The following is a 26,498-nucleotide window of genomic DNA, read 5'->3' on the forward strand; positions in this document are numbered from 1 at the left end:
CATTCCCACCATTCTGGTGACTGGGACCGACACCTGGAGGACAATAGTCAAGACAGCGAGCGGTGCCAGGAATAGTAAGGGGAGCGTTGGCCCTGTGCCGGAGAGTAGCGCCGCGGGGATCTGGAAGCTCACTTGGGCAACCAGCGACCTGCCCCGGGATTCTGAACGTGGCAACGAAGAGCGATGCCTTCTGTCCAGCGACCGGCATCGTTCTCCTGTGCCCTGAGGATCTTAACAGCGGGCTTGCCCTCTTGGGGAGCCTTAGCCAGGTCCTGCGGCATCGGGGTCGTCACTGGAGCAGGTGGAGACTGTGCTCTCTCTGCACCGCGGGAGCCTGGGATCATGAAGGTGCAGGCAAGAGTGCGGGTCCCATACTGCTCCCAAGAGTCGGTGGCAGACCCTTCAGTGTGTTAGGATCTAAATGAGCTGGATGTGTTGAAATATTTAAGCTCCTAGTTATCTATAAAATCCTTAGGGGCTAGTCTATCAATAATGTGTGTGCCCCAGCAGGGGAGGCACGATCGCGTGGCTCCAGAGCAGTCTGGTGGGCAGTGCTGCGTCCCTTGATAGATGACTGCTGGGCCTTCTTGCTCGGTGCCGGGGAGCGCTTCCTGGCCTTCCTCTTCGGCACCGGTGATGGCGAAAGGTGCCAGGAGGAGTCAGGTGCCGGTGGTGGACTGTGCATGGAGGCTGAGGCACTCGGTGCGACCTGCCCAGAGGGGTCGGAAGTCAGGTGGAGGGCGGACTCCATCAGGACAGCACTGAGGCAGACGTCCCACTCTTTCTGGATGCGGGGCCAAAAGTTTTTGCAGATCCGGCACCGCTCCTTAACATGTGACTCCCCCAGGCACTTAAGGAAGCTGCTGTGGGGGTCACTCACAGGCATAGGCCTGCTGCAGTCCGAGCAGGGCTTGAACCTGGGAGACTGGTACATGCCCCGCCTCGAAGAAGAATTAGAGAGAGCCAAAGCAGTTTTGGCTGAAGAGGAACAGTGAAGTGGAGGAAGGGCCATCTAGGATTATTGTAGTTTTTCCTGTGCATATACATAAGGGACTAAACTAGCTGACTGGGAAGAAAATTCCATAGTGATAAATGGCTCGGACAGCTCAAAAGATTATTTATATTACAGAAGTACCCAGAAATTCAGCCCTTTACATTAATTGGATTTAGTATTGCCCAATATGCACCAATCTTTTGCTTGTACAGAAAAGGAGCAAATACCAATTGTAACTGATTAGTAGAGGGTGACACTTCTGGAGACTATAGAATGTGTTTTTGCCAACTAACAGCACTATAGCAGAACAAACACAAGAGGACATGATCCCTGCTGTGTACTTTAAGATAAAGGATAAGGCAACACACTAGTCACCACAAAGAATCAAAGGCTGTGGCCTACACGGAAGCAGGATACTGAATACTAACCAGAGTGGGAAAGACTTGGTGGTGATCATCAATAATACACTGAAGAAAATCTGCACAATGTTTGACAGGAGTAAAAGGCGGACAAACAAGGCCTAGAAATATATACATAAAATTATGGAATATACATTAGCGCAAGCTATTCTAATACTAATAAGGGACAGGTCCTGCCCTGATTTAAAGGCTGTGCAACTCCATTGGGTTCCCTGGGTTTGCACAGAATGTAAGTCAGGTTACAATTTGGCCCTAAGGCAGTGAGTAGTAAAACCACTTTCAGAGAGTGTATTAATCGGTTTCTCTCTTACATAGGGTGAAGTCACTGAAAGGGTTTGCTGAAGACAACCAAAGTTACTGGGGCACGGGGGGGGGGGGGGGGGGGGGGGGGGAATTCTTAGAAACTGGCCAACCCAGGGCAGACTAATCAAGTCTGGTATCCTGTTTCAAAAGAAGCCAAAAACTTAATACACCTGGCTAACCTTTCAGAGTAGCAGCCGTGTTAGTCTGTATCCTCAAAAAGAACAGGAGTACTTGTGGCACCTTAGAGACTAAAATTTATTAGAGCATAAGCTTTCGTGGGCTACTGCCCACTTCTTCGGATGCATATAGAGTGGAACATATATTGAGGAGATATATATACACACATACAGAAAGCATGAACAGGTGGGAGTTGTCTTACCAACACTGAGAGGCCAATTAAGTAAGAGAAAAAAAAACTTTTGAAGTGATAATCAAGCTAGCCCAGTACAGACAGTTTGATAAGAAGTGTCTATCTCCCCTTGTAAGCATTCTCACACTTCTTATCAAACTGTCTGTACTGGGCTAGCTTGATTATTACTTTAAAAAAAAATTTCTCTCTTACTTACTTGGCCTCTCAGAGTTGGTAAGACAACTCCCACCTGTTCATGCTCTCTGTATGTGTGTATATTCCAAAATTTAGCAAGAGATTAGAACATTGTGTCACTACTAGTAGACAGCTGAATCTTAGGTGCACTACATTTTGTTTTGAGAAGCGGACTCATGAAAGCTTTGAGGTCAAAACAGACAAATAGAGGAGCAGTCCAGCTAAACAGTGGGGAAAAAAATATCCTAAAATCAGTGTGCTGTATGACAAGGAGCCAATAGACTTCGTGACCGTATTTTTTTTTTCTCTCCAAGGAGTCTAAGAGGAGCAACTAGATGTTGCATGAGCTGAAGTCAATACAGGGAAGACAGCAGCAGCCCCAGCAACTAAAATGCTCAACTCCAAGTGAATAAAGTTCAACACAATTATCAGATTAAAGTGTGTGTTTTTGGAGATATTGTATGGATGAAAAAAGTTTGCCCGTGATGTTTAATTCTTAAAATGCTGGCATTTTCTACAGAGCATTAATTTCGTGTGTGTGTGTGTGTGTGTGTGTGGTATGTGTACAGTGAGAGGACAGATATCAAGTCTCCAAAAGATTAAATGCTGAAACAATCTATAACCCAAATGCACATCCTAGTCGCAAACTGTAAGGGGAGGTTTGAATCTGGTCCTGTTGGAAACAGATATTGACAGTAAGTCTTCTTAAACAGGAAATGGTGGGATAAAAATGTTGAATTCTTGCCAGCCTTATGTAGTAGGAAGGTTGCAAATCCATGTTTGCATTGCTTAAAGACAGTTCTGACAGATAGGAACCTCTGAAATATTCATCCCCACTTGAACTGCATCAAATCTAGAGATTATGTAAAAATGGTAGTCCTCAAATTCCTTAATACCCAGAAGTCGCAGGCAGAAAGACGCGAACTCAGGACTGAACCAAAGTAGTATGCAAGCAATAGCTGCTAGAAAGTTTTCCATCTATTGAGAACAGAGTATATTCCATTGAATAGGAACATTATATCAAATGTGAACATGAAATAATTTTGGTGCTAGAACTATACCTAGTGTTCAAGCAATTCTAGCAACATGGTATTGGTTAGGGGGTCAAAAACAAAAAATACTCAAGATTAAGTACCGGGTAAGTAATATATGATACCAGTGACTCATAGCAATGTATTCCTCATATTATAAGCAAAACAAACAGATTCAAATTGTGACAATTGTTTTCACAGAGTTTATAGGAGCAGCCACGCTCCAACCTGCTGACACGTGCATACCTGGGACTATGAAGCCCAGCTCTAGTTTGAGGCTCTGCCCCTTCAGTCCTATTGGTGAAGTTCCAGAGCAGCTGACTGGCCTGCTGACCCTACTTAAGCCAGCAGGAGGAACAAGAAGCTGTCTGAACAACTGGGCTCCACCCTATTCTGGACTGTGTGCCTTGTGCTTCCTTTTCCTGCGCCTCTGGCTTGATTTTCTGACATCTTGGCCTGGCACAACTCCTGGTGTCTGATTCATGGTTCTATCCTCCAGTTTGTCTCCTACTTCTGACCCCCTGATATCCTGATCCAGCTGACTCCTGACCTGCGACCACAGTCCCTGCTTGCCCACAGCCTGCCCGTGACAGTGTTAAAATTATGCTGGTTAAAAACCAGGAAATGTGTAGCTAGAAGTTAGTATGTTGGCTATTGGGTATAACTGGTGGACAAAATAATGAGGATGAACAGCCTACTTTTCCCATTTTGGGTTTCTTAAAAAGAGATTTTAAAAGAAAAGAACAAAACAAAACAAAAAACAAAACATGCTCCTCTCTTCCGTCCCATTTGACATCCCAGCTCACCTGGTCTCATCCTATTTTCCTTGACCCCAAGACAGAAGGAGCAGAAAATGAGCCTGAAAGACTTTCTTCCTGAGAGAAGGCTATTAAGTTTTGCTCTTCAAGGAACTTTCTTTTTCACTTGTGAGTCCTGAAAATCCTATTATCCTGACATCCATTCCTCAGGCCATCAGTGTGGATACCTAATTGCCAGTACTGTAAAGGCACATAAGAGCCTGTTCTGTTCCATTCCTTTTGGAACTTTCTCCCCTTCCTTCCTCTTATTTTATTGACTTTTCATCAAATGCTGAAATAAACTGCATTGCATCAGCACAGTGAGATGAGATGACCACAATCCTACTGTACCTAAGGAGAAAAGGTCCAACCACATGATGTCCCTGACCAGAATGTGAACCAGGGTCCACGCAATAGGTACTGTGGTTGACCTGTCAGGCAAAGTATCCATTCGTGACTGACCAGCCATTCAGTGTTCTAAAGACATCACCAAAAGCCATATTTCCCCCACCTTTGCCATCCCCTCTCTCCTTTCACCTTGGGTCAGTCTGTCTGTTAGAAACAGGAAAAGTGAATATTCTTTACACATCAGAATTGTAAGTAAAATTAACTCTTTCCTTTTCAACAGGGGCTAATATTTTATATCTAAAAAGAAGACGGGCTTTAAAGGTTTAATTTTGTTTTGCCTAATCATTCAGTTTCAACATAAACACTTGTTTTAATAGGGTTACCATATTTCAGCAAGCAAAAAAAGAGGACGGGAGAAGCCCCGCACTAGCCCCGCCCCGCCCCATCCTGCCCTAGCCCCGCCCCTCCCCAGCCCCGCCCCATCCTGCCCTAGCCCCGCCCCTCCCACTTTCCCCCCTCAGAACCCCCAACCCTCCCCCCGCTCCTTGTCCCCTGACTGCCCCCTCCTGGGACCCCTGCCCCTAACTGCCCCCCAGGACTCCACCCCCTACCTAAGCCTCCCTGCCTCTTGTCCCCGGACTGCCCCCTCCTGAGACCCTCCCCCCATCCTAACTGGCCCCCTAGGACTCTACCCCCTACCTGTACACTGACTGCCCCAACCCTTATCCACACCCCCACCCCCACCCCCAGACAGACGCCTGGGACTCCCACGCCCCATCCAACCACTCTCCACCCCCTGACAGCCCCCCCCAGAACTCCCGACCCATCTAAACCCCTCTGCTCCCCGTCTCCTGACTGCTCCGATCCCTCTCCCCACCCCTGCCACCTGACAGCCCCCCGCCCCCAGAACTCCCAAACACCCCCCCCCCGGCTCCTTGTCCCCTGACTGCCCCCTCCTGGGACCCCTGCTCCTAACTGCCCTCCAGAACCCCACCCCCTACCTAAGCCTCCCTGTTCCTTGTCCCCTAACTGCCCCCTCTTAAGACCCCCCCCAAATGCCCCCCAGCACCCTACCCCCTACCTGTACCCTGACTGCCCAAAACCTTATCCACATCCCCACCCCCAGAAAGCCCCCCCCGAACTCCCGACCCCCCCAGTCTCTTGACTGCCCCCTCCAGAACCTCCCTGCCCCTTCTCCGACCCCCTCGCTCCCTTGTTGTTGGCCTTCGCCTAATGTCTCTGTGAACTTGCTCAGGAACGGCTGGAGCAGTTCGTCCCGGCACGCTGGGGAGTGGGGGAGGAGCTCCAGACTGCCGGAGGCGATCTGCGAATGCAGGGAGGGAGGGAGGGATCTCTGCTGCAGGGGAGAGGAGGAGGAGCTCTCTCTGGCTGTCAGAGACCCATGTAAGTGGCACCATCTGGCCGGCTGCCCTGTTAGCCGCGCGCGCTCTGCATGGGGGGTGTGTGTGTGTGTGTGTGTGTGTGTGTGTGTGTGTGTGTGTGTGTGTGTGTGTGTGTGTGTGTGTGTGTGTGTGTGTGTGTGTGAAGTCCAGACATTTACAAATTCCCCCCGGACGCTATTTTTAGCTCAAAAAGCCAGACATGTCCGGGGGAATCCGGACAAATGGTAACCCTAGTTTTAATATCTTGTTCTTTCTTGTCTTTCAACTTTAGAACAAATGCTTTTGCATGTTTACCAAGAAATTGAGTAAGCTAGCTAGGGTTTCTGTAGGAAACCCCCCCAGAATTCATTGCATCTCTGTTTTTATGTTGGACAATGAGTTTAACACCCTGAACTCTCTTGACCCTTGAAATTAATACAGAACATATTTCAATGAACATAAAGTTCTTCAGTATCAAAGACATTTTATACACAGCTTACATAATTAACAAGGCATAATATTCAGATTTTTCTTCTTTGAAGGAGCAATTAGATGCAAGGTTTGACCACCTAAGGCTGTATTTGATGCTCTCTGAATCCCCAAGAGTCTAGTCATTATGAGTCACCCTTCAGTGTGTTAGGATTTAAATGAGCTGGATGTGTTGAAATATTTAAGCTCCTAGTTATCTATAAAATCCTTAGGGGCTAGTCTATCAATAATGTGTGCACATCTCTTATTAAAGCTAATGGGAGTTACGTGACTGTGTTGAGATGACAATACTTACTATAAAATAGCTCAAGTAAAATTAGCTGTAGGTCAGGAGAGAGATAAATAAGACTGCTCTCCAGAACAGTCTGTTCCAACCAGAAACAGAGATTAAAACCAATTTTCTAGCGATTGAGTTTCTTTGGTCTGTCATTAGGATCCTTATGGAGTATCTATATATTTGATAGGTACTACACAATGGCAGGAGAATTGAGGAATGGAACGGATATTACAACTTTACTCTATACAAGTATAAAGCTTGAACAACAACAACAAAACTATTTAACAAAACTTCAACAAAGTCCTCAAGACTACCAAAATTAGCAGGGATTTGAGATGCAATGAAGATATTAATGAAGAACCTGTGAAGCTTCAGGCTTTCAGAAAGTAGTGCTACCCAAATTAGGTACTTCTAGCAATGTTGTAGCTTTTCATAAATAACTGTAAGAAACTTACTTTCAGCACAATCGCTTTTCTGATTACAGAAAGAAAGGTGGTAGGCTAGAATTAAGTGAACAAAAAGCATCACTAAGTTCAGCTGATAAGTAGATTTTTTTTTTTTTAAAGATGAAGATGGGGATAAACAAAGCCAAAGGGGGGGGGGGGGGAAACTATAGAAGCAAAAAGGGCAAGCCACAAGGAACTGTGTGGCATTTTTGTGTGCCTACAACTTCAAATGCTGTTATAGGAAGAGGTTAAGAAGAGTAAATTAACATACTGAACTTTCACTTTTGGATCCTTTGGTTGAAGCAGACAAGCATAAGATAAGTTACAAATGAATCCCTACAGGATTCTTGAACGAAGAGAAGACTCTACCTTTTGATATCCTTCAAAGCCGTATCATTCTACTGAGTGATCAAGCTGCCTAAAGTACTATACAAAGTCTTTATGCATCATGTGGTCTATGTATCTCAAAACTAACAACCTTTTCTAAAAAAAAAAAAAAAAAAAAAAAAAAAAAATCACATGTGGATTAACACGAACACTTCTGCTTTTACCTCTCCAGACAAACAAGCAAAACCACTATTCATTTACTAAGAGAGCAATTCCCTGGACAGAATTTCATGACAAAAAATAGCTTTTGTGGTATGGCAGATATATCACAAAAGACTGACTTGCAAACAAAATGAATGATTGAAATAGTCTCAGTGCAACGAATCTAAGAATGAAACTTGTGGTGATCGGTCAAATAGTTAGATAAGAGTTTGCAATGAGATACGGTACAAAAAAAAAAAAAAAAAAAAAAAAAGCTGATCAGATTTTAGGCTGCAAGCCCTGAAGCATTAAGTCATGGAAGGAGAAAGTAACAGAATTGTTGGATGGAGATAGTTGGAGCAAAGATGGGGACAGCTTTTTCTCTTTTTATATGGAAGGTTGGTAGTACTACTGCCACTGCTTCACTTTGGTGTTCTCTAGTGTGCCTAGCAGACTCAGTGCTTGGCCTGTCATATGCACTATCCTCCAATTTAGACCTTAATGCATAACAGTAGAGCAAAAACCAAGACAAAGGGTAGTCATGGCTGCCACCAACCTTACCTGAATCCCCAGGGCTTACGCTACCTAGGACTAGCTTCAGATACTTGAATGATGGAATAAACACAAAGGAGAGAGAGGAATTATTAACCTGAGCATAAGGGACTATTTACCAGAAGTCAGTGGGTAGAAAAGGAGGTAAGCAAAGGAGGGAAGGGAAATTCTGATGCTAAAAATGAATAAACTATTCAAAAGGGAAGAAGCAGAAGCTCTAGCATGTGAGACATTTGAAACTAGACTGGACAAAGTAAATAAAATTAAACACATAAACAGTAAAATATTGTAGGGAATAATTTATCAGTAGAAGGGGGGAGACCAGTAGTCTTTTCATTTTCTAATTTCTATGACACTAAGGTTAATAGAGAGCCATCAATACTATTCTTTATTACTCAGTATTTCTTATGGCGAAGCCACTGTGAAGTTGGTCCAGCACCCATTCTTTGGTGTGGCCAGCACACTTGTCTTTGAATCCAACAATCTTTTACTCTAGATGTAAGGCTTTCAACCTCACCTACTTATTGCAGCAGTTCTTACAACCTTTGCTGAATGTGAATCAGCACCCAAGTGAAAAAGAAACCATGCCATATTGCAATATTTTAAGTTGGTATTAATGAAAGGGCAGGTGTAGAAACGAGATTCAAACAATACTCTCCAAATGGCTTCAAACTTCTTACAAGAGAATGTAACAGATGTAGATAAAGAAATGATTAGTGTTGCCCATTCCAAATATTATCTACATATTACTCAGTTGGCTCTTTCTGACATAGTAGACTTCTCAGTAAGAAATTTTTGATATTCTTGAAGAAAAGTTGTTATTCTGGTGACTAAGTGATGTTGCTTGGTTCTGATTATATCATCTGGCAAATAGGAGTCAAACAAGTGGTAGTGAACAAGTGCATCAAATATCTGATATGTATCAGACTATCCTCTCCTCTATGCTGTTCAAAATCTATATGGAGGTCTCTTGGCAATCATTTCTGAACACAGGATCGTGTCATTAACACACTGATCCACAATTGTATATCTCATCACCAAGCCCTTATCAGGGTGTTTTGGTTTTGTTTCATTTTTGGTGGGCAGAAAGGGACATGCTAATAACTGTAAGAGCATCTTGACTTTGGGGGATTTAATTGAAGCTAGGCTCTAGCACATAAAATAGTACACTTTTGAGCTGTTGCAGAAATATATAATTCCACTGGCTTCATAGAAGACAAAACATTCCCTTAAAAAAATGGAGGGGACTATAGATTGACAAACCGTGCCAAACGTGTTTCTGAATTGAGTTGCTATTTTTTTAAATGAGAAATTGCCACAAAGCTTACTCATATTTGAGCTGCTTGACCATTGTCAAGCCAATAGCTTAAAAGTTTAGTTTGGCTAAATATATCCAAGTAGCAAGCTGGCCTACTGTCCAAGCTAAATCAGTTGAATGGCATATGGCAAGCTTTAATAATTTAAGGCTCTTCTACACAACCATTTAGTTTGCGGCAAGCTGGGGTGTGAATCTACACAACACTAACCTGCTACAGTCTGAGTGGACCCTGCTGGCATGCATTAACAGTTTGTTAGTGAGCTTTGATTGAGTCCTTTTTGAAAGCCTCTACTGTATAGAATCAGTAACACATCACTGTTATCTACCTTGGCCCTACATCTTGCTCCTAACTCTGATTTCTGAGTTGGGTGAGTAAACAGAACCCTGTCTACTAGAGGAAGAAAGCACTGATTACTGCAAGATAGACCCGCAACGAGCTAATGAAAAGACCCGAGTTCTTCAATGACCAGACATAATCTAAATTGACTGAGATATCTTCAGAGTCTGAAGATGACTGATTGCACTGTTCCCAAGTAGAGAAATGTTTCCATTTAGCTAGGAAGCAGTTCCTAATTGAATCTTTCTTACTTTGAGTAAGAATGGCTTGAATGGCCTCTGAACATGAGCATTCTAGATCTGATGCCCATCCAAATGCCAGGCCATCAGGTGAAGTGGATCTGAACTGGAGTGTCTGATTTTGCAATCTTCCTGAGTTAGGTGATCTCAGAAGGGACAGACCCTGAGAGGAGGACAGGCTGACATTCTCAAAATTCTGGGAACCAAAATTCTCTGGGGCAGTTGGGTGCTATGAGAATGACTCTGACCCAGTCAGGACAAATCTTTCTCAAGACCTGTGGTAGCAGGAGAGTGGGTGGAAAGGTATATTGGAGTTGGTCTGTCCATGACAACAGGAAAGCATCACCTTGGGAGTCGTGGCCCATAGCTGTTCTGGAGAGGTACAGGGGAAATATCCTGTTTGTTGGGATGCAAAGAGAACCCATTGAGGTATTCCCCACAGAGTGAACATATCACTCAGGACAGAGCTGTGTATTCCCCACTTGTGATCTGCACAGAAGTGCCTAACTAGGTTGCTTGCTAAAGAATAGTGAACACTTGGTAGGTATGTGGCTATCCAGTGATGTGGTTTCTGATGCATCAATTCTGAAGCCTGACTGCTTCCAGGCAAAGGGGAAGGGATCTTGCTCCATCCTGCTTGTTTATATAAAGAATGTGGTGATGTTGTCCAATATTACTTGGATATGGAGTGACTATAAGCAGGAGAAAGACCTGCTGGCCAGGTGGATCACACTCAGTTCTAGCAGGTTGACGTGCAGTCTAGCCTCCCATGGGGTCCAAATGCCCTGTACAGTGTGATCATTCAGGTGAGTGCCCCAACCCAGAAGGGCTGCCTCTGTTGTGGTGGTGGCACTGGGGGTGGGAGTGTTGAATGTGACTCCTACTCACACTTGTTTTGGGTTCGACCACCAGGTAAGAGAGGTAATGACATACAGTCTTTGTCTGGTGAGCAGACAGACCAGAGAAAGGCCTGCAGGCAGCACAGATGAAGTCTGGTGAATGGTGTCACATAAGTACATGAAGACACATGGCCTAATAGAGAAAGGCATATTTTCACTATAGTCTTTGGTCTGCAAGTAGCCTGTGTTATCAGACTTCTCACTGAAATCTTTCCGTGGGGAGAAAAGATCTTGCTGAAACTGAATCCAGCATTGCCCCAGTAAAGTTTGTCTGTGTGTGTGGGGGGGTCAAAATGGACTTTTATTTGTTCACACAGACCCCCAGTACTGCTAGAAGATGGAGCAGGAACAAAGTCACGGATTTAACCTTGTGGCTGGAAACCTATTAGGAGCCAATTGTCCAAATATGGGAAAATTCTGTAATCGTGACATCTCATTTGGTCTGCCACCACAGAGAAAACCCTTATGAATATTCTGCGCGCTGTGGCGAATCCAAAGGAAAAGACTCTGAGCTGATCGTGTTCCTGACCTACCAGGAATCGGAGAAACTTTTTATGGGATAGATGACTGTCTATACAAATATAGGCAGCCATGTTGAGAGGCGTGAATCCGATTCCCTCCTCTAGGGAGGGAATTATTGATGCTAGTGTATTTTGACTTTCTGAATTTTGACTTTCAAATAAAGATGTTCAACTGTTGAATGTCTAGAATGGGTCTCCATCCTCCATTTTTGGGGGTGATTAAGAAGTATGGGGAATAGAACCCTCTCCCTTGAAACTGAGGTGGCCCTTGTTCTATTGGTCCCTGAAGAGTGAATCTATTCCTGCTGAAGAATCTCCTTTTGAGTGGTCCCTGAAGAGGAAGAGGGAAGGAGGTTTGTGGGGAGGAAGGGAGAGAAATTCAATGGAGTAATCACAGTTAATAATTTCTAGAACTCAACTGTCTGTCATGACAGAGTCCCACTTGTGGGCAAAAAGTGAGAGATTACCCCAAAGATTGGGGAGGGATAGAAGTGTTTGGCATCAGTAACACTGGGTGGTTCTTGACTAGGAACAAGTAGAGGTCACAGTAGTAGTGGGGGCTGAAAATTGAGACCCGTGAACCCTCTGCTGCTTGAGCAGAGGCTGATGGTGGAATGTTTCTCGAGAGGGTCGTCTTGGCCTACAATCTCTGGACTGAGGTGCATGGCACGTATACATGCCCATGTGTGGAATACATGGGACCATCACTCAAACAACAAGTGTATATATTCTTTATGTATATGCAACACCTCCTTTTTTCGCTACTTGTCCTTCCTGAACAAACTATGCCAATATTTCAGTCATTAAACTTTATCCCACTAAGTCTCTCTGATGCCAAGTCATAATTTAGCTTATGTACTAATACTTGTTTTTCCTGTTTATCCCCCATATGCCTTGCGGGTGTGTATAGACATCTAATATGTTGTGCAGATTCCCCCACTGTTTTCTCTCTTGATGTTCCTATGACCCTACTTTTCCATTCCTCTCCTCCCTCACCCATCCCAAAATCTAGCCCTCTAAGGACACCTTTTTCATACTTACACATAGGCTTTTGTCAGCTTCCCCCTTTGAACCTAATTTAAATCCCTCCTCCCTAGGTTGATGAGCCAGTGTCTGAAGGTGCTCTTTCCCTTCCTGGTCAGGTGGGCCTCATCTCTTCCCAGTAATCCTCTTTCCTGGAACAGCATCCCATGGTCTAGGAAGCCAACATCTTCTGTCAATACCCCCTGCACAGCCATGCATTCATCTCTAGGATGCATATTCTTGCCTGGGCCCTTAATCTCATCCTACTCATCTGCTTTGGGTTATACCAGATGGTATCCTTGGTGCCCACATGGTTGAACATCATGGGGTAGTGGTCAGAGGTCCAATGAGCCTCATCACTCTGTGATGTCTTGGATGAGGGCTCCGAGCAGGCAGCACACTTCCCAAGATGTCGTCAGGTCAGCAGATGGATGCCTCTGTGCATCCACCACCTTACATCTCCTTCTCTTAGGTGTGGTAGTGTGAGCATCCAAGTCTTAGGGGCAGGTGGCTTCTCCTTCTCAGCCACTGGGGTCTGCTCTTCTCCGCCTATTGCCAGTACAGCATATCTTATCCTTGACACCCTTATTTCAGTTCAAAATCTTCCTCTGAAGCCCATGTTAACTGAAGCAAATCCAGTAGCACTCAGGAGGTGAAAAATGTTGAGAGTTAACAGCAAATGCTGTGAAAGGATACATGCCAAATGAACCCCAGTAACAGCTTTTATTCACATGCAGTTGCCACACTTTCTGCAACTGTCTTTGATGAGCACAGTTCCAACAATCCTTCAGGAACAGGTTATGCCAAGAAACTGTCTATCCTGATACTAATCACATGTGTCCCTGATTTTCCAACTCTACAGCTCCTCAGATTTATAAAAAGGAGCTATGAAAAGATCAAGTTTCACAAGGCTTTCACAGAACTCAGCTTTGTTTTCATGCACATTATTTACAGGCTGAATTTGTGCATGCTTCAGCTAAAAAGTGAAACAATTTATCAGCTGCATTCAATCTGGAAGCTAATGGAACCAGGTCCTCTGCTGAAGCAAGGTTAACCGAGCTACTATCCCTGCCATAGCTCCCCCACCCCCCCACACACAGGAAGATTTTAAGCCTTTTATTTTGAAAAAGTCAAGGCAATATCAAGACATGCACAACAAATGAGCTTCCTAAACAGATTTACACGTTCAGGACCATCTTCCCGTCAGGATTTCAGCTTGTTTTTAAAACCCAAATGGGTTAAATTAATTCCTCCAGTATTCGAGTTAGTGGAACAAGTTTTGCTCAATTTCTTTTAACCTACTCTGGGAAATCCATTTTTCAGTTCTCAGTTCAAATGATTTAATGCTGTTTTTTATTTTCTTACAGGAGGCATGGCAGTTAAAAGACCCGTGGTAAATCTATTATTCAGGTGTACAAGCATAACACTCAGTTTGTGCTCCTGACTATATTTTTTGGACAAGACTGGACAATCCCTTAAAGCATGGTTAAAGAATGAATTGAAATATACATAACATCTGGACATGAAACCTGAAGTCCAAGTTTCTCTGGATCCAGTATTACATTCACTACTGCTTCTAGTAATGGGCATAACATCCACTGTTCTTTTCCATCTACCAATCACTATTTACAGGACTTTTTCCCCCCATGCTATAAAATCTCAGTGAGATGAAAATTTGTAGAGCCCTACAAATCTGTAGATATCAACATCCGGATACCCGTGGACCATGTTTGCTGATCGACGTGGATCCGCAATTTTGTATCTAGAGCCCTACAAATCTGCAGATTTATATATGTGCATATCTGCATCCGGGATGGTTTTTGGTTTGGTTATTTTGGAGGAGGTAAATGGACCTTAATCTAACTCAAATTTAATTTTTATATTTTTGTGCAGAAGCAAAACAAAGTTTGCAGGATGTGTGTGTGCGCATCAGTGAGATATGAAAACAGTAAGCCACATTCCAGAAGCATACTGTTCTGTCTACAAATTTCTGGAATGTTAAAATGCTGCACAAAATGAGCAGACATTATGAAATACTACATGCAAAATTTTAAAAAATGTAGCGCAAAGATCAGCATCTACAGGATTCAAAGTAAGGACTTGATTTAGTTTTACCAGACATACTATTACTTGGAATTAATTCATTCGTACAGGATTTTAGTACAGTCATGAAATGTCCAACAGCTACACAAATGGCTTTCCCCTCCAATATGAGACAGACTATGGTATACCAAGAAACAATCATATAGATAGGGAGAACAATAAAGATCAAGATCCCCAATGTATTAAAAATATCAAACTCTCTGGTGCAGTCCAAAATAAGGTTAAAACACGATAATCTATTTTTTTTTACTGATTAGCTGGATAATGTCTCTATTTATCCAAAGAGGAACAACAAGTTGATTGAATGTTTAAAGTTGTGAATTTAGCGTTTGTTCAGTGGTACATGTCCCAATCCCTGCAGCCCCTATGGTACCTCAGGCTCCAGTTTTCAGGGACTGGGAGGCCTAAATTTAGTCTGTGTTGCTGAGATACAAGAGAAGGAGCACCAGTGAATGCAGCCAGCACACCACGTAAGAGGAGCCAGCTTCCAGCTTACCCAGGTGCAAGTTTGAGCTTACTGATTTTCAAATACTGATTTTCAAATATGCCTTCCTGTCCCCTAGGATCTGTACAGTTTTCTCCATCCCATCCATATGCCATCTCTAAAGCAAAGGGGAGGGCTAGAAGGCAAGGGATTATTTTTCATGGGGCCAAGTTGAAACATTAGGCTTGAGACTTTGCATGCAGAGAGAAATGGCTGCAATTCTGGCAACCTCCCACTTCTGCTGTGAGAAAAATGGAGAAAAGAGCTGGGTGACACTGGGAGAAGCAGCAGGGAATGGCAGCTGAATTTGGGGACTGAGTCAGAAAGGAATCATACTCCTGGTTGACAGCTATGGAGACTGAAATTGTCTGTTTATATGTAAAGCGGGTATGGCTTCTTTTTCAGCTTCCCAGTCCCAGCCAAAACAAACATGGACTTTGTTTATACAATAGCACTGGAATATCAGTTTCCTTCCTAAAATACTTCAGCGAGTTAGATTTTGATAAAGTATCTGAGTAGCCTCTTTTAGGTAGGTGATGAGGCTAAAAACCCTCAAGCAGAACTTTTTTGTACTTAGATGTAGGAAATTGGATCATGGAGGGTACGGGGATCCAGCCAAGTGGACAAACGTGGTGAGGAAGGACAGCCATGCAAGGACCAGGAGTTGAACCCACTAGGTAACCTGGACAAGCAACTCATCTGAACCAATATTTGATGGGTGTGAATGTTCCTTGACTGCTTTGATTCTGACACTGGTGCAGTAATTCAATTCTACATAGTGTTACCAGTACCATATATACATCACGTGAGAGGTAAGCCTCTAATATTTTTTAATGATGTTCCAGTCACAAGTGTCATTTGTTATGCTCTTCAACAATTCCTTTATTCTGGTAAAAAGAGGAAGCTACTGGATTCTTGCATCCAATTTTTGAGGAGCCAACTTGCAGAGAAAAGAGACTTTCCTAGCCAATCATGTTTTGCCAAGTATAATATTTTAGAAGCGATCACCAAAGACCCTAGGGCAATTAATCACTTTGAGATTCTCCCTTTTCACTAGAAATTGCTTGATGACATCAGGTGGGATTTTTAAAATCTTTCAGGACTGGTCTAATTCCTCTCTCTCTCCCTCCATGAATTCAATGGGAGATTTATTATGGACTTCTATGAGAGCAGAATTAGGCCAATGCTGAGCCCCTTTTGAAAAAATCTCATCCATAAATCCTAACTAGCTAATTCAAAAGTCAATTTTCTTTTGAACAAAAATTGGAATTAGCACAAAAGTTATGACTTACTGCTTGGAAAATAACAGCAGGAGAGACAGCCCGGTGAAATCAAAACCTATGTTAAATCAGTAGGAGTTCTGACTTCCAGAGATAATGGAAGGATTTATATCAAAGTGGACCGCTGGCTCTCTTGTGCATATATGAAAAGGAAAGCAAAGTAGAGAATGCATTTTGTATAAAAAGATGCAGAGGCACATCCATTTAGCACAAGTTTTAGCAAAAGCATAATTGCAAACTAAGTGTAATTTACCTATAACTACATCGTGACCATCAACCAGGCCTGCAGAGAACAGCTCTTGAGAAACGCCATCTGCCGTGTCTGTCCAAAAGGTGAAATGAATACGTATTAGTGGCCATAAAATAAAAATCAATAATCCAATGCAATTTAAGAAAATATATTTCAGCTTCAAACACCCAGCTAAGTGTGCTTGAATTCAAAACGGTCTTTATTACAAAAAGATAAAAAAGGGTACCATAATTTCCCATTGATTATTAGCCCATCATACTCTGCACAGCAAGAAACAAGATAACATTTTGATTCTTCATGAAGCCCATAAAGATCATTCCCTGGCATTGACATTTCTCCCTTATTACCTAACTAGATATTTTATATTGCACTCATCATTGTAATATCTGAGCACCTTACAAAAGACGACAGGGGGTTGTTGCGGTGGGATTCTCACTCTCTTCCTCCCCAGGCAGAAAAGATAATCACGTTAAGTTCTCTTGATGAGCTTGCTTTATTATTGTTATGAAGAAAGAGCTACATTGAAGAGATGGGCCCTTTCATTTGGATTTCAAAGTTGTAATTTTCAAGGTCATTCTGATCAGGGAGTTCCATAGCTGGAGTAGACACTAAGAGCACCATCTTCAACTAATGTCTTACTCTGTGTACAGCTCCTTCATTCCTGAAGGATGCAATTGTTGAAGAAAGCCAAGGCTAAGGAAGGAGAGAGACAGTGCCTAAAATAGCTCAATCCCCACTCCTGCAGAGCTTAGACCTACAACCTTGTTCTCAATGTTGTCTGTAAACGGGAGGTCAGGTCACTGACCGGAACCCTGGGGTGAGGGTGTTTCTTAGTAAGCAGGCTGATATATTTTTGATCATTTGGACATTTTCCATGGCTTGTGTACTCATTCCCAGGCTTAGAGAGAGTTGCAGTAATATAGCCTGGAGTTCACAAAAGTGTCTACCTGCCTGTCAGAATAGCGCACTGGCTCCTGGTCAGCCCTTGTTCTCTCTTTTCATTGCCACAGTCAGTAAGAAATCCAGGTAGATAAAGATCTGTCTGGGGGATCATCTAGAGGCTGATCTCCTTAATGATTGCCAGTGATAGGGGGTATGTTTGTGTACTTATATTAAAACAAATGACTGCAAAAATCCCACTATATAAATAAATTAAATTAATAAGAGAGGAGAGCATATAGCTCTATATATCCCATCCACTACACTATAGGTATATTTTACCCAAAAGAAAACACCAAACACACATCTTTAAGTAATCATAATTTCCCTTCCAATTTAGATTCCTTTGTAGGCAGTAGCACTCTTAGTATTTATTCAATTTAGAAAACTGTTGCTGTGAAATTTGAAGTACAGTTATAGCCCAAATGTTGGCTAAGTGGACTGTATCTTCTTACTCAACCGATCAGCTGTGTGTTTTAACCAATAATATCTGCAAAAATACAGTTGTATGGCTTCTTACAACTATTAGCAATAGAAAGCAAATACAGCTGGAAAAGTGAGCTGGATTCTAAAGTTCCAATTACAATAACTTAATTATTAGTGAAGATACACAAGCCAGAAATACAGCTAAACTTTCAGATAAAGATGGAGTTTGCAGAATTGGCAAATACTTCTCACTTGTAAAACTGAGCAAGTTTTATATGGAAGTCAAAAGAGACTCAAATGTGGACCCTCACAATGCCATTTTCAGAGTACTATTTCAGACTATAACCACACGTGCTTTCAGGGATACCTTACTCTACTTTCCATCACTCATACAATGATCAGTTTATTGTTACAGCATGTACATTTTTATGGTGTAACTCATGTCACCTTGCAAAGAGACCTTTCTATATACTGCATATTTCACTATATTAAAAAGTGAAACGAAAAGTCTATCATGTATCTACTATACTGTTCAAGATCTAACTTTGTCACTAGAATTTACATATTCTGCATTATTTTTGTTTGGTTTAAATAGTGTAATATAAAACCTTTGCATAGTAGGAAACACTTCAGAGTGGTAAGTTATATTAACCATAAACAATAATAAATTCTGAAATACCCTTTTGAGCACTAAAATAATTATTTTAATTAACAGTCGTCTTACCTCTGCCTGGAGTAAACTCAAATCGTATGTCATTAAGTTCCTTTCTAGAGTTCCTGAAAAATATTCAGTGGAAACATTAAAATAAGTTTGAATAAGCTGTGCTTCATTACAAGTGTATTCAACTTATTTATAAAGTTGCTGTTAATATATAAAGAGCATTTTACAGTTTTATGTTCTACTGTTACTCAACTGGAGTATAAAATACAAGCAGACAGGGAGGATGGGTAGCTCAGTGGTTTGAGCATTGGCCTGCTAAACCCAGGGTTGTGAGTTCAATCCCTGAGGGGGCCACTTAGGGATCTGGGGCAAAATCAGTACCTGATCCTGCTAGTGAAGGCAGGGGGCTGGACTCAATGACCTTTTGGGGTCCCTTCCAGTTCTATGAGATAGGTATATCTCCATATTATTATATAAATACTGGTCTTATAAGAGCAACCAACAGAATTATGTATTTTTAAAGTATTAAAAAAAATAGTGGCATCGGATCCAGTAAAACAAACTTATTATGGGGGGGGGGGGAGGGGAAACCCAGCTCCAGTCCTCCAATACAGGAACAGCCCATACTTTAAAGTTGTTGGGATAATCATTGCTGCAGTATTTCAGTATGGTACTTCAAATTTTCAGTACTTGATGTACAAAATCTTAATAAAACTCTGTACAATGAAACAAGAATATTTTGGTGATTATGGTGGATTATATTTAGTTTTTCTTTAAACAAACAATCTTGGTCACATCATTTTCAGCCAGAAAATTTCAGGGACCCACATGCTAGAATAAACCCAGAAAACTAATACAAAATGAACATCAGACTCTATATATAACCCTAATAATGTTAGTTTTCAAGTGAAACAAAAAACATAATAAAGCAATGTTTTGAAAGACAGAAGTCTCCCAGCATCAAGTTATATAAATGTATATGTACTATAACATCAGAAGCAAATCATCTCTCTACCACCCACCTACCACTGAGGACAGAAATACAGAGCAAGAAAAATGGTTTCTTTTGTTTTTCCCTCTCCTTGCCTGACAGTTAACGAGAAACAGTACAAAACATGGAAGTCTTGGGAATTCAAAACTGTAAACAACCCAATAAGAAGCCTTATTTTTGGTTTCACGTGCTGGCCACCACTTCCTGCAGAGCCCATTGGCCAGGAACGGCAAACCGCAGCCACTGGGAGCTGCGGGTGGCTGTGCCTGCGGACGGTCAATATAAACAAACTGTCTCATGGCCCGCCAGTGGATTACCCTGACGGGGTGCGTGCGGCTCACGGGCAGCCAGTTGCCCACAACCGCTCTATAGTGTTTAATAAAATTGGTTGGAAAACTTTTCAAGATTTCATTGGTAATATACACACCCTAACACTTATTTTATGTAGCTCAAGTAAGCCATATTGTCTATTCATTCTTTAGGAGCCTACATTCAATATACTTTCAAGAGTAAAACAAGCTATGATTAATTGTAAGTAGTAGTCTTGCCCCATTGAGGCGATATATAGTTTGCAAAATGCCAAATTGGATATAGCTACTGACGGTCAAGTATCGAAGAAACATCTTCAGACTCCAACTTAGCATTTTTAACTGAAAGCACATTATTGTTCCTCTGGGAACCATGACTATAAATTTTACATTTGACTTCTGTGTTTAAACCCATTCTCACAATTTAATGTGATTTGGCATAAGGTGTTACAATCAGGTGGTGTTTTCACAGAGACATGATATTTAATCAGATATTCAGTTTAACACAGTGTGCACTTATTATTTAGTACTCACCCTGCGGTAGCACCCACAGTATGCTAGGCTGTCTCTACACATAAAAAAGAGTCCCGGGACTCAAGAACACACAATCGAAACAATAGACAACAATCCAGCCAATGGTAGGAGTTGATGCTTGGTATAAACCGTGCAAACTACTTCAGTCCCCGTACTCTCTCTTCTCCGCATCCTCTCCTCAGGCATGCCAACTAACCTGCTCTGTCACTGTTAACACAACGTGCACTCCTTCCAAGCAGCCCAACCTACAGCATGGATTCAGGTTCAGTATGAGAGAAGATGGTAGCCAGTAGCAAGATGCCCTTGTTAATGCAAGTATCTAAAAGGTTAGGGGCCCACATGGTCTGACCTGCCCTTTGCAGTCACTGGATGCTCTTTCATCTTGGATCACTTTTCCTTCCCTGATCCTGAAGGATTTAGGCATTTGTTGAAAACTGTATTACAGGCATAGACCATGCATCTTTTTTGAGCTCCATGACTTAGTTTAACCATGGCAAAAATCCATGCACTGCACCCTAGTGGGGAACGTATACAGTGACCAATATGGCGGTATAGCTCCATAAGAAAGCTGCATGTAAGTGCACGTGAGTGAACTGCATCCCTACATACTAGATGAGTGGTGTTGTGGCTAGAAACAGGCTGGCACAGAAAACAACATTGGGGGTGAGGCAGGGTGGTGATTGCTGGTGGAAGAGGCCAGCGACACAACCCTCAACATGGACCAAGTGGCTAGGAACCCTGACAAAAGGAGGTGTGATGTGATTGTGGCTGTTAGTTCAGTTGGAAGAGTGCCTGCATTGCAGGCCTGCACCCTGCCCATAGTGTTGCCCCATTGTCACTGTAACAAAGTGGGGGATTTTTTTATTTTTTTCGTGGTTTTCCAATGTTTGCATGCAGAGGGAGTGGGACTCCGGGTCCCTGGGTGTTACTGGTTTAACGAGGTGAGCGGGAGTTTGCTGTTACAGAGGACCGGAGAGGGAACTTGGGACCCCAGCTGATGGCCTGGAGGGGGGACACCCCTATCCGGAGACCCAGTTCAGGAGTTGCAACCGGTTCTGGCCAGTGGGAGGACAATGGGCTGCGAAGAGAGGACCCCATGACCTAACCAGCCAGTTCCAGCCAGAAGAGGGCGGAGAGGAGAGGAGGCCCAGACGACCCTGTTTACCTGGAAAGAAGACAATGGACAGAGGTGGGGCCTGAAGCCGGTGACATCAGATGCCCAGCTGGGAAGCAGGGGGGCTCTGGGCTGGAGAGGGGGAGCAGGCAGAGCCCACCTGGATGCAGGGGAGACTGGGATGTGCTGTGCTGAGGGAGGCCAGGCCTGAGGGTCAGAGTTTCCTGTGCTGTGTTCAACGCTCAATAAACCCTCCTGTTTTACGCTGGCTGAGAGTCACTCCGGTCTAGAGAACAGAGTTGCATCAACCCCCGGGGGGGAAGGGGGTGGAGGCCCTGGAGGTCCAGAGTGAGTGGACTCCCTGAGGGGGCCCACGGCGAGAGACAGACCTGCTACGGCTCAGAGAGGTGCGGGGCTCCAGGAGATGGAGGGGCCTGACCCCGAGAGAGAGTGGACCCCCGAGAAGGGCTGTCTCACTGAAAGGGGTTCCCCCCACAGACCGCACTGGGCCAAGAGTGGGCACGATCTGTGAGCCCGTGACAGTCCACGCTTTGGTCTCTGTGCAAAGCTTGTTTTTTGTCAGGGTGAGGTGAATTTCACCCACAATATGATTTAATAACAATTTAAATAACTTATTTCTATATATACTTTCTCTAAATATGTCCAAGCTACTAGTACTTGTTGGGGACTAAAACTGGAGGTTAGTTTATAGCTTTAAAATATGCTTGAGTGGTCCAAGTGTAAAATAAACTTCTGAATACTACCTGAAATATGTAAGATATCATTCACCTGCCATTCACCTGCTCCAATAGCTTAGCAAGAGCAATCCAATTTTTAACACAGCTTTTTACAAAAAAACAAAAAATTTCATTTGGGCGGCTCAATTAAGTTTTCATCTGAGAACAAACTATTCAAGAAATGTAAGAATACGTGGAAACAGGCTTATAATTAAAGTGCTTCATCAACCATAATTACAGCATTGCTTTAATACAGGAAAGCATAGGGGTTCCCCCCCTCATTCTAGCTGTAGCAATGTTTATAAAACTGCTTTAATACAAACAGTTCCTTTTTCCAGTACTTTTTCCACTCAGAAGTTCTTCCCACGAATACGAGATCAGACTGCTTATATCGATGGTACAGCATTCAAGCCTAAAAAACCGCTGCCTTCATATTTACCAGGAAAAAAGCGTTTCAGCCAGTTCAGCGTGCAACAAAGTCACTGTATGTTTCCTATACATCGTAAAGAATTTCTTTAGGATTCTACAGGGATTGTGCTGCAAAAATCTCCTTTCCATTCAAATTTCCAATTTTGGTATTCGTTAATAATTTTCACCATCAATAAAACATTTCGTTCATTTGCAAAATAGAAATCCAGCTCATTTTTGGAAACAGCAAGCGGGCTAAGCCCAGAGACTAACTTAATTGCTGTAGCACACTCTTTTTTCTAATGAATAGCTCAATCTACTTGAAAAGCTAACAACAGTAGAATGTGTTTTTCAGTCCATTATTCTTCTCTTCAGTAAGGAAACTATAAGCAGGTTCAAATATCAGTGTACCAGGCCATGGTTTACTGTGGGAAACCTAAATCCAACAGGCAGGCACATTCAGCCATGACTGAGATCTATCATCACTTGCTAGAAACATTATATAGTCAGGAAACAGCAAAACATAACAAAAACGGATACTTCACCTTACCAGAATGAGCTAGAAGATATTGAAAAATTACAAAGCTACATGCAATGTTTATAATGAAAAGTATCCACCTACTGAATATACCAGACACTTATTATTCAATTATTTCAACTTTGAGGTATCTGGCACTTTATTGTAGCAAAACAGATACTAATAGGTAATTTGGTATCATCTAATAGAAAGATATAGATAATGCAACTATGCAGTTATCTGATTAGTAACATACAGCCTTTTATTGGGCTCATTTGCTTCTGCCATCAAGTCCACATCCATTAATCAGCAGAGAATTATAGTATAAAATGATGTTTCTCACTGGAAAAACCAGGGAGGCTCTTTCTTTTCTTGGTAAGGTTACTTGAAAGCCAAAGCTTTCATTCTTTGGGCTTACTTCCAATATCAGATTCACAGAAATATGTGGAATAATTTATTCAGCAGAGGGCTGACAGTGAACTTCACATTAAACACCCATTCTTGAAAAAGCAAGTGAGCCAAATGTCTAACATCCCCCTTAAACAGGACACTGTTTCACCAAATGCAGGAGGCATCACCTCCTGGCACTCGGTATCTGCATACTGCCTTTTGAAGCTAGTGCAACAGGAGCACCAAATCTTTACTCCATGCCTTTATTGGGATGAACAGTAGACTCTCACTCCCTCAGATTTGTAGACAACACTGAATTGTCCAGGCTATGTGTGTTTTCACTGGGAAACTGAGAAATCCAAAATGCAGCACTTGGGAACATTATATCAATTTGTACTAAATTTGTTAGTCTCTAAGGTGCCAGAAGTACTCCTGTTCTTTTTGCGGATACAGACTAACACGGCTGCTACTCTGAATTCTGAGGGCTGTGTGTCTAGCAACTGCAGATTACGATTTCCCAGCTGGAGAATACAGTATATAACAAGACATTAAAAGTATTATATACTATTTGATACAAGTTACTAATAAGCAACTTTTAAATGATCCTTCTGACTTTCAGAGCAGCATCTATGCAAAACACATTTTAACAGTTATAAAAGGGAACTGCATAGTTTCATTGTATGCAGTTTACCGCCCAGGGAAGTGAAAGGCCTGCTATAGTCTGGAGTTTGGGGTTGTTTACTTTTTTGGACTGTGGCATTTTACAACAAAAAGACTAAATTATGACATAACTTTCACTGCACCAAGACACAAGCCACAGGCCTCAAAATACCACAAAATTAGCTACAAAGTTTTGTAGTGCTTATTGGTCATGCTACACTACATGTAGTTTGAGAGTGCAACTTTCAAAGACAGGATACAACTGTTCCATGATGTGGACTACCACTTACAGATTCTCTGATGGACCACTTCCCCTCCCAGTTGCAATCACAGAACGTCTCCATGGCAATTTCAATAATTGCTTACATGGAAAAATAGCAAGGAAAGTATTCATGCACGTTAAGTGTTTATATTTTCCATTTAGAAAAGTTATTTTTACTGTCTTTTTCATTTCAGCTCCCCATGGTGCCAGAGCATCATTCTTTCTCATCTACTCTGTTTCTTTAAGGCCTAGTAAGTTTTACCAGAATACTATGTATGTTAGGAGTGTGAAATGAAATGAAATAAATCACATCTCAAACCAGTATAGCTAATCTGGAAAAAGCCGCAGTGTAGATAGAGTGATACCAGCCAAGAAGTCCTTTCACAAGTATACATACTCGGTTCAAGGAACTGGTTTAGACTATACTGGCAATAGAGTTCTTTTGCCAGTATAAGCTGCATCTCCAACAGGGAAATTGCCAGTATACCTCTACAGGCTAACCCTTTCTAGCAACAGCAAGGTGTAATTTGGAAAACAGAAGGAAGAGAGCCAGTATCATGTTGCCAGCCCGGTTTCTGAAGACCACCAGCAATATTTTGTTTGCCACAGTTTAGGAATGAGACAAGCTTTTGAATTTACACAGCACTCTTCTTCAGCTCTGGGAAGTGTACTCAGAGCGTCACAGCTGTAGCACAGCAGCTCTGGTGTTGTAGTTTAGACACTTACTACAGTGATGGAAGGAGTTTTTCCAGTTGCTGTAGTAAATTCAGCCCCTCAGCACAGGGCATCTGCCATCCTAGCAGTGTCTACAATGGGGCTTAGGATGGCTTAACTAAACTACGTTTCAGTTATAGGCCAGGCCTTAGGCTAATTGAGCCTTTTATGTTCACACATTGTCTGCAAGCAGCTTATAATTTTCTCTTATAATTTGCAAGCCTACTTCTAGCATTTGATGTGAACTGTGTTATCTGGTGTTGGACATACAGATCAGGCTCCAATATTTGTCCCATGACTGGAGCTGCCAAATTCTTAGAATGAGATTATCATCAGCACAAATATTGGTATTTGAGGATTCACTGTTTGCTGTAAACATTTTCGTACATATATATATATATATATATATATATATATATATGAATGAAACACACACACACACACACACACACTTCAAATTCACTGTTTCTGTGAATTTGTTTGCTGAAATATTCAATGAAAGTGAGCACAAAGCATAACTAGCCAATTCCATTGCTTTTTTTAGAGTGCATTGCCAAGGAAAGTTTGGTGGTATTCTTTCACCCAACACTATTGCTGATTGTCATTATCTTTTATGGAATTCCAGCCAGTTTTCAATCCAGGTGACAGTATTAGTGTTTGAGCTAATTTGAATTAATTTTAGAAGCAGGATTTCATGAGACTATCAGAAGTTTTATTAAACTCAGAACAATTGCCTGCTGCATTCCCTTCATCCATTAATTGTGCAACAAGCAAAGCAAGTCTTTTGTTAGGCAAGACCCATTCTCTAGAAATCCACAATGCTTATTGCTTACAGTCCCATTATCCTCTAGACGTTTAATGATTTCTTTAAATTATTTGATGCATTTTAAGAAGGCTAGATAAAAGCTACACTTAGGTTTCGAGAGTTCAGAGCATTTCTTCTTTCTTTTGGTGTAAACTGCCTTTACTTTTCTGGTCTTTAGACATCTCTCTAAGGCTAATTAGTGTAAGTGATACAATAAATTAATTTGCTAATTCCCTTGATTCGCTTGGATGCAGGTCCTGTGGACTTGCTAATCTGTATGGTATTCCTTTCCTTTATTTATTTATTTATTAAAAACAGTTCCTATTTTGTAAGGTATAGTTACTTTTCATTAGTTAGTTGTTCAAACTGATTCCATGTATTTTTGTTGGCCAGAAGTGTTAGAAGAAAGGAATTCAGTATCTTAGTCATTAATTTAATCTCGCTCATTATTTGTTAATGGCCCCTACT

General features: G+C 42.2%; 1 protein-coding gene across 3 annotated transcripts in view; it reads right to left on the reverse strand.

Annotated features, from left to right (window-relative positions):
• Nucleotides 1-26,498, reverse strand: part of STK39 (serine/threonine kinase 39) — a 162,569-nt gene that overhangs the window by 18,403 nt on the left and 117,668 nt on the right. For all 3 annotated transcript variants that reach the window (XM_005290401.5, XM_008178422.4, XM_065561797.1), the window contains 2 exons: nucleotides 18,654-18,706; nucleotides 16,568-16,636 (listed from right to left, as the gene is read on the reverse strand). In XM_005290401.5, the coding sequence (XP_005290458.1) occupies nucleotides 16,568-16,636; nucleotides 18,654-18,706 (122 nt within the window). The remainder of the gene's footprint in view (nucleotides 1-16,567; nucleotides 16,637-18,653; nucleotides 18,707-26,498) is intronic.

This window comes from Chrysemys picta, chromosome 11 (genome assembly GCF_011386835.1).
Source record: "Chrysemys picta bellii isolate R12L10 chromosome 11, ASM1138683v2, whole genome shotgun sequence".
Classification (NCBI taxonomy): domain Eukaryota; kingdom Metazoa; phylum Chordata; order Testudines; family Emydidae; genus Chrysemys; species Chrysemys picta.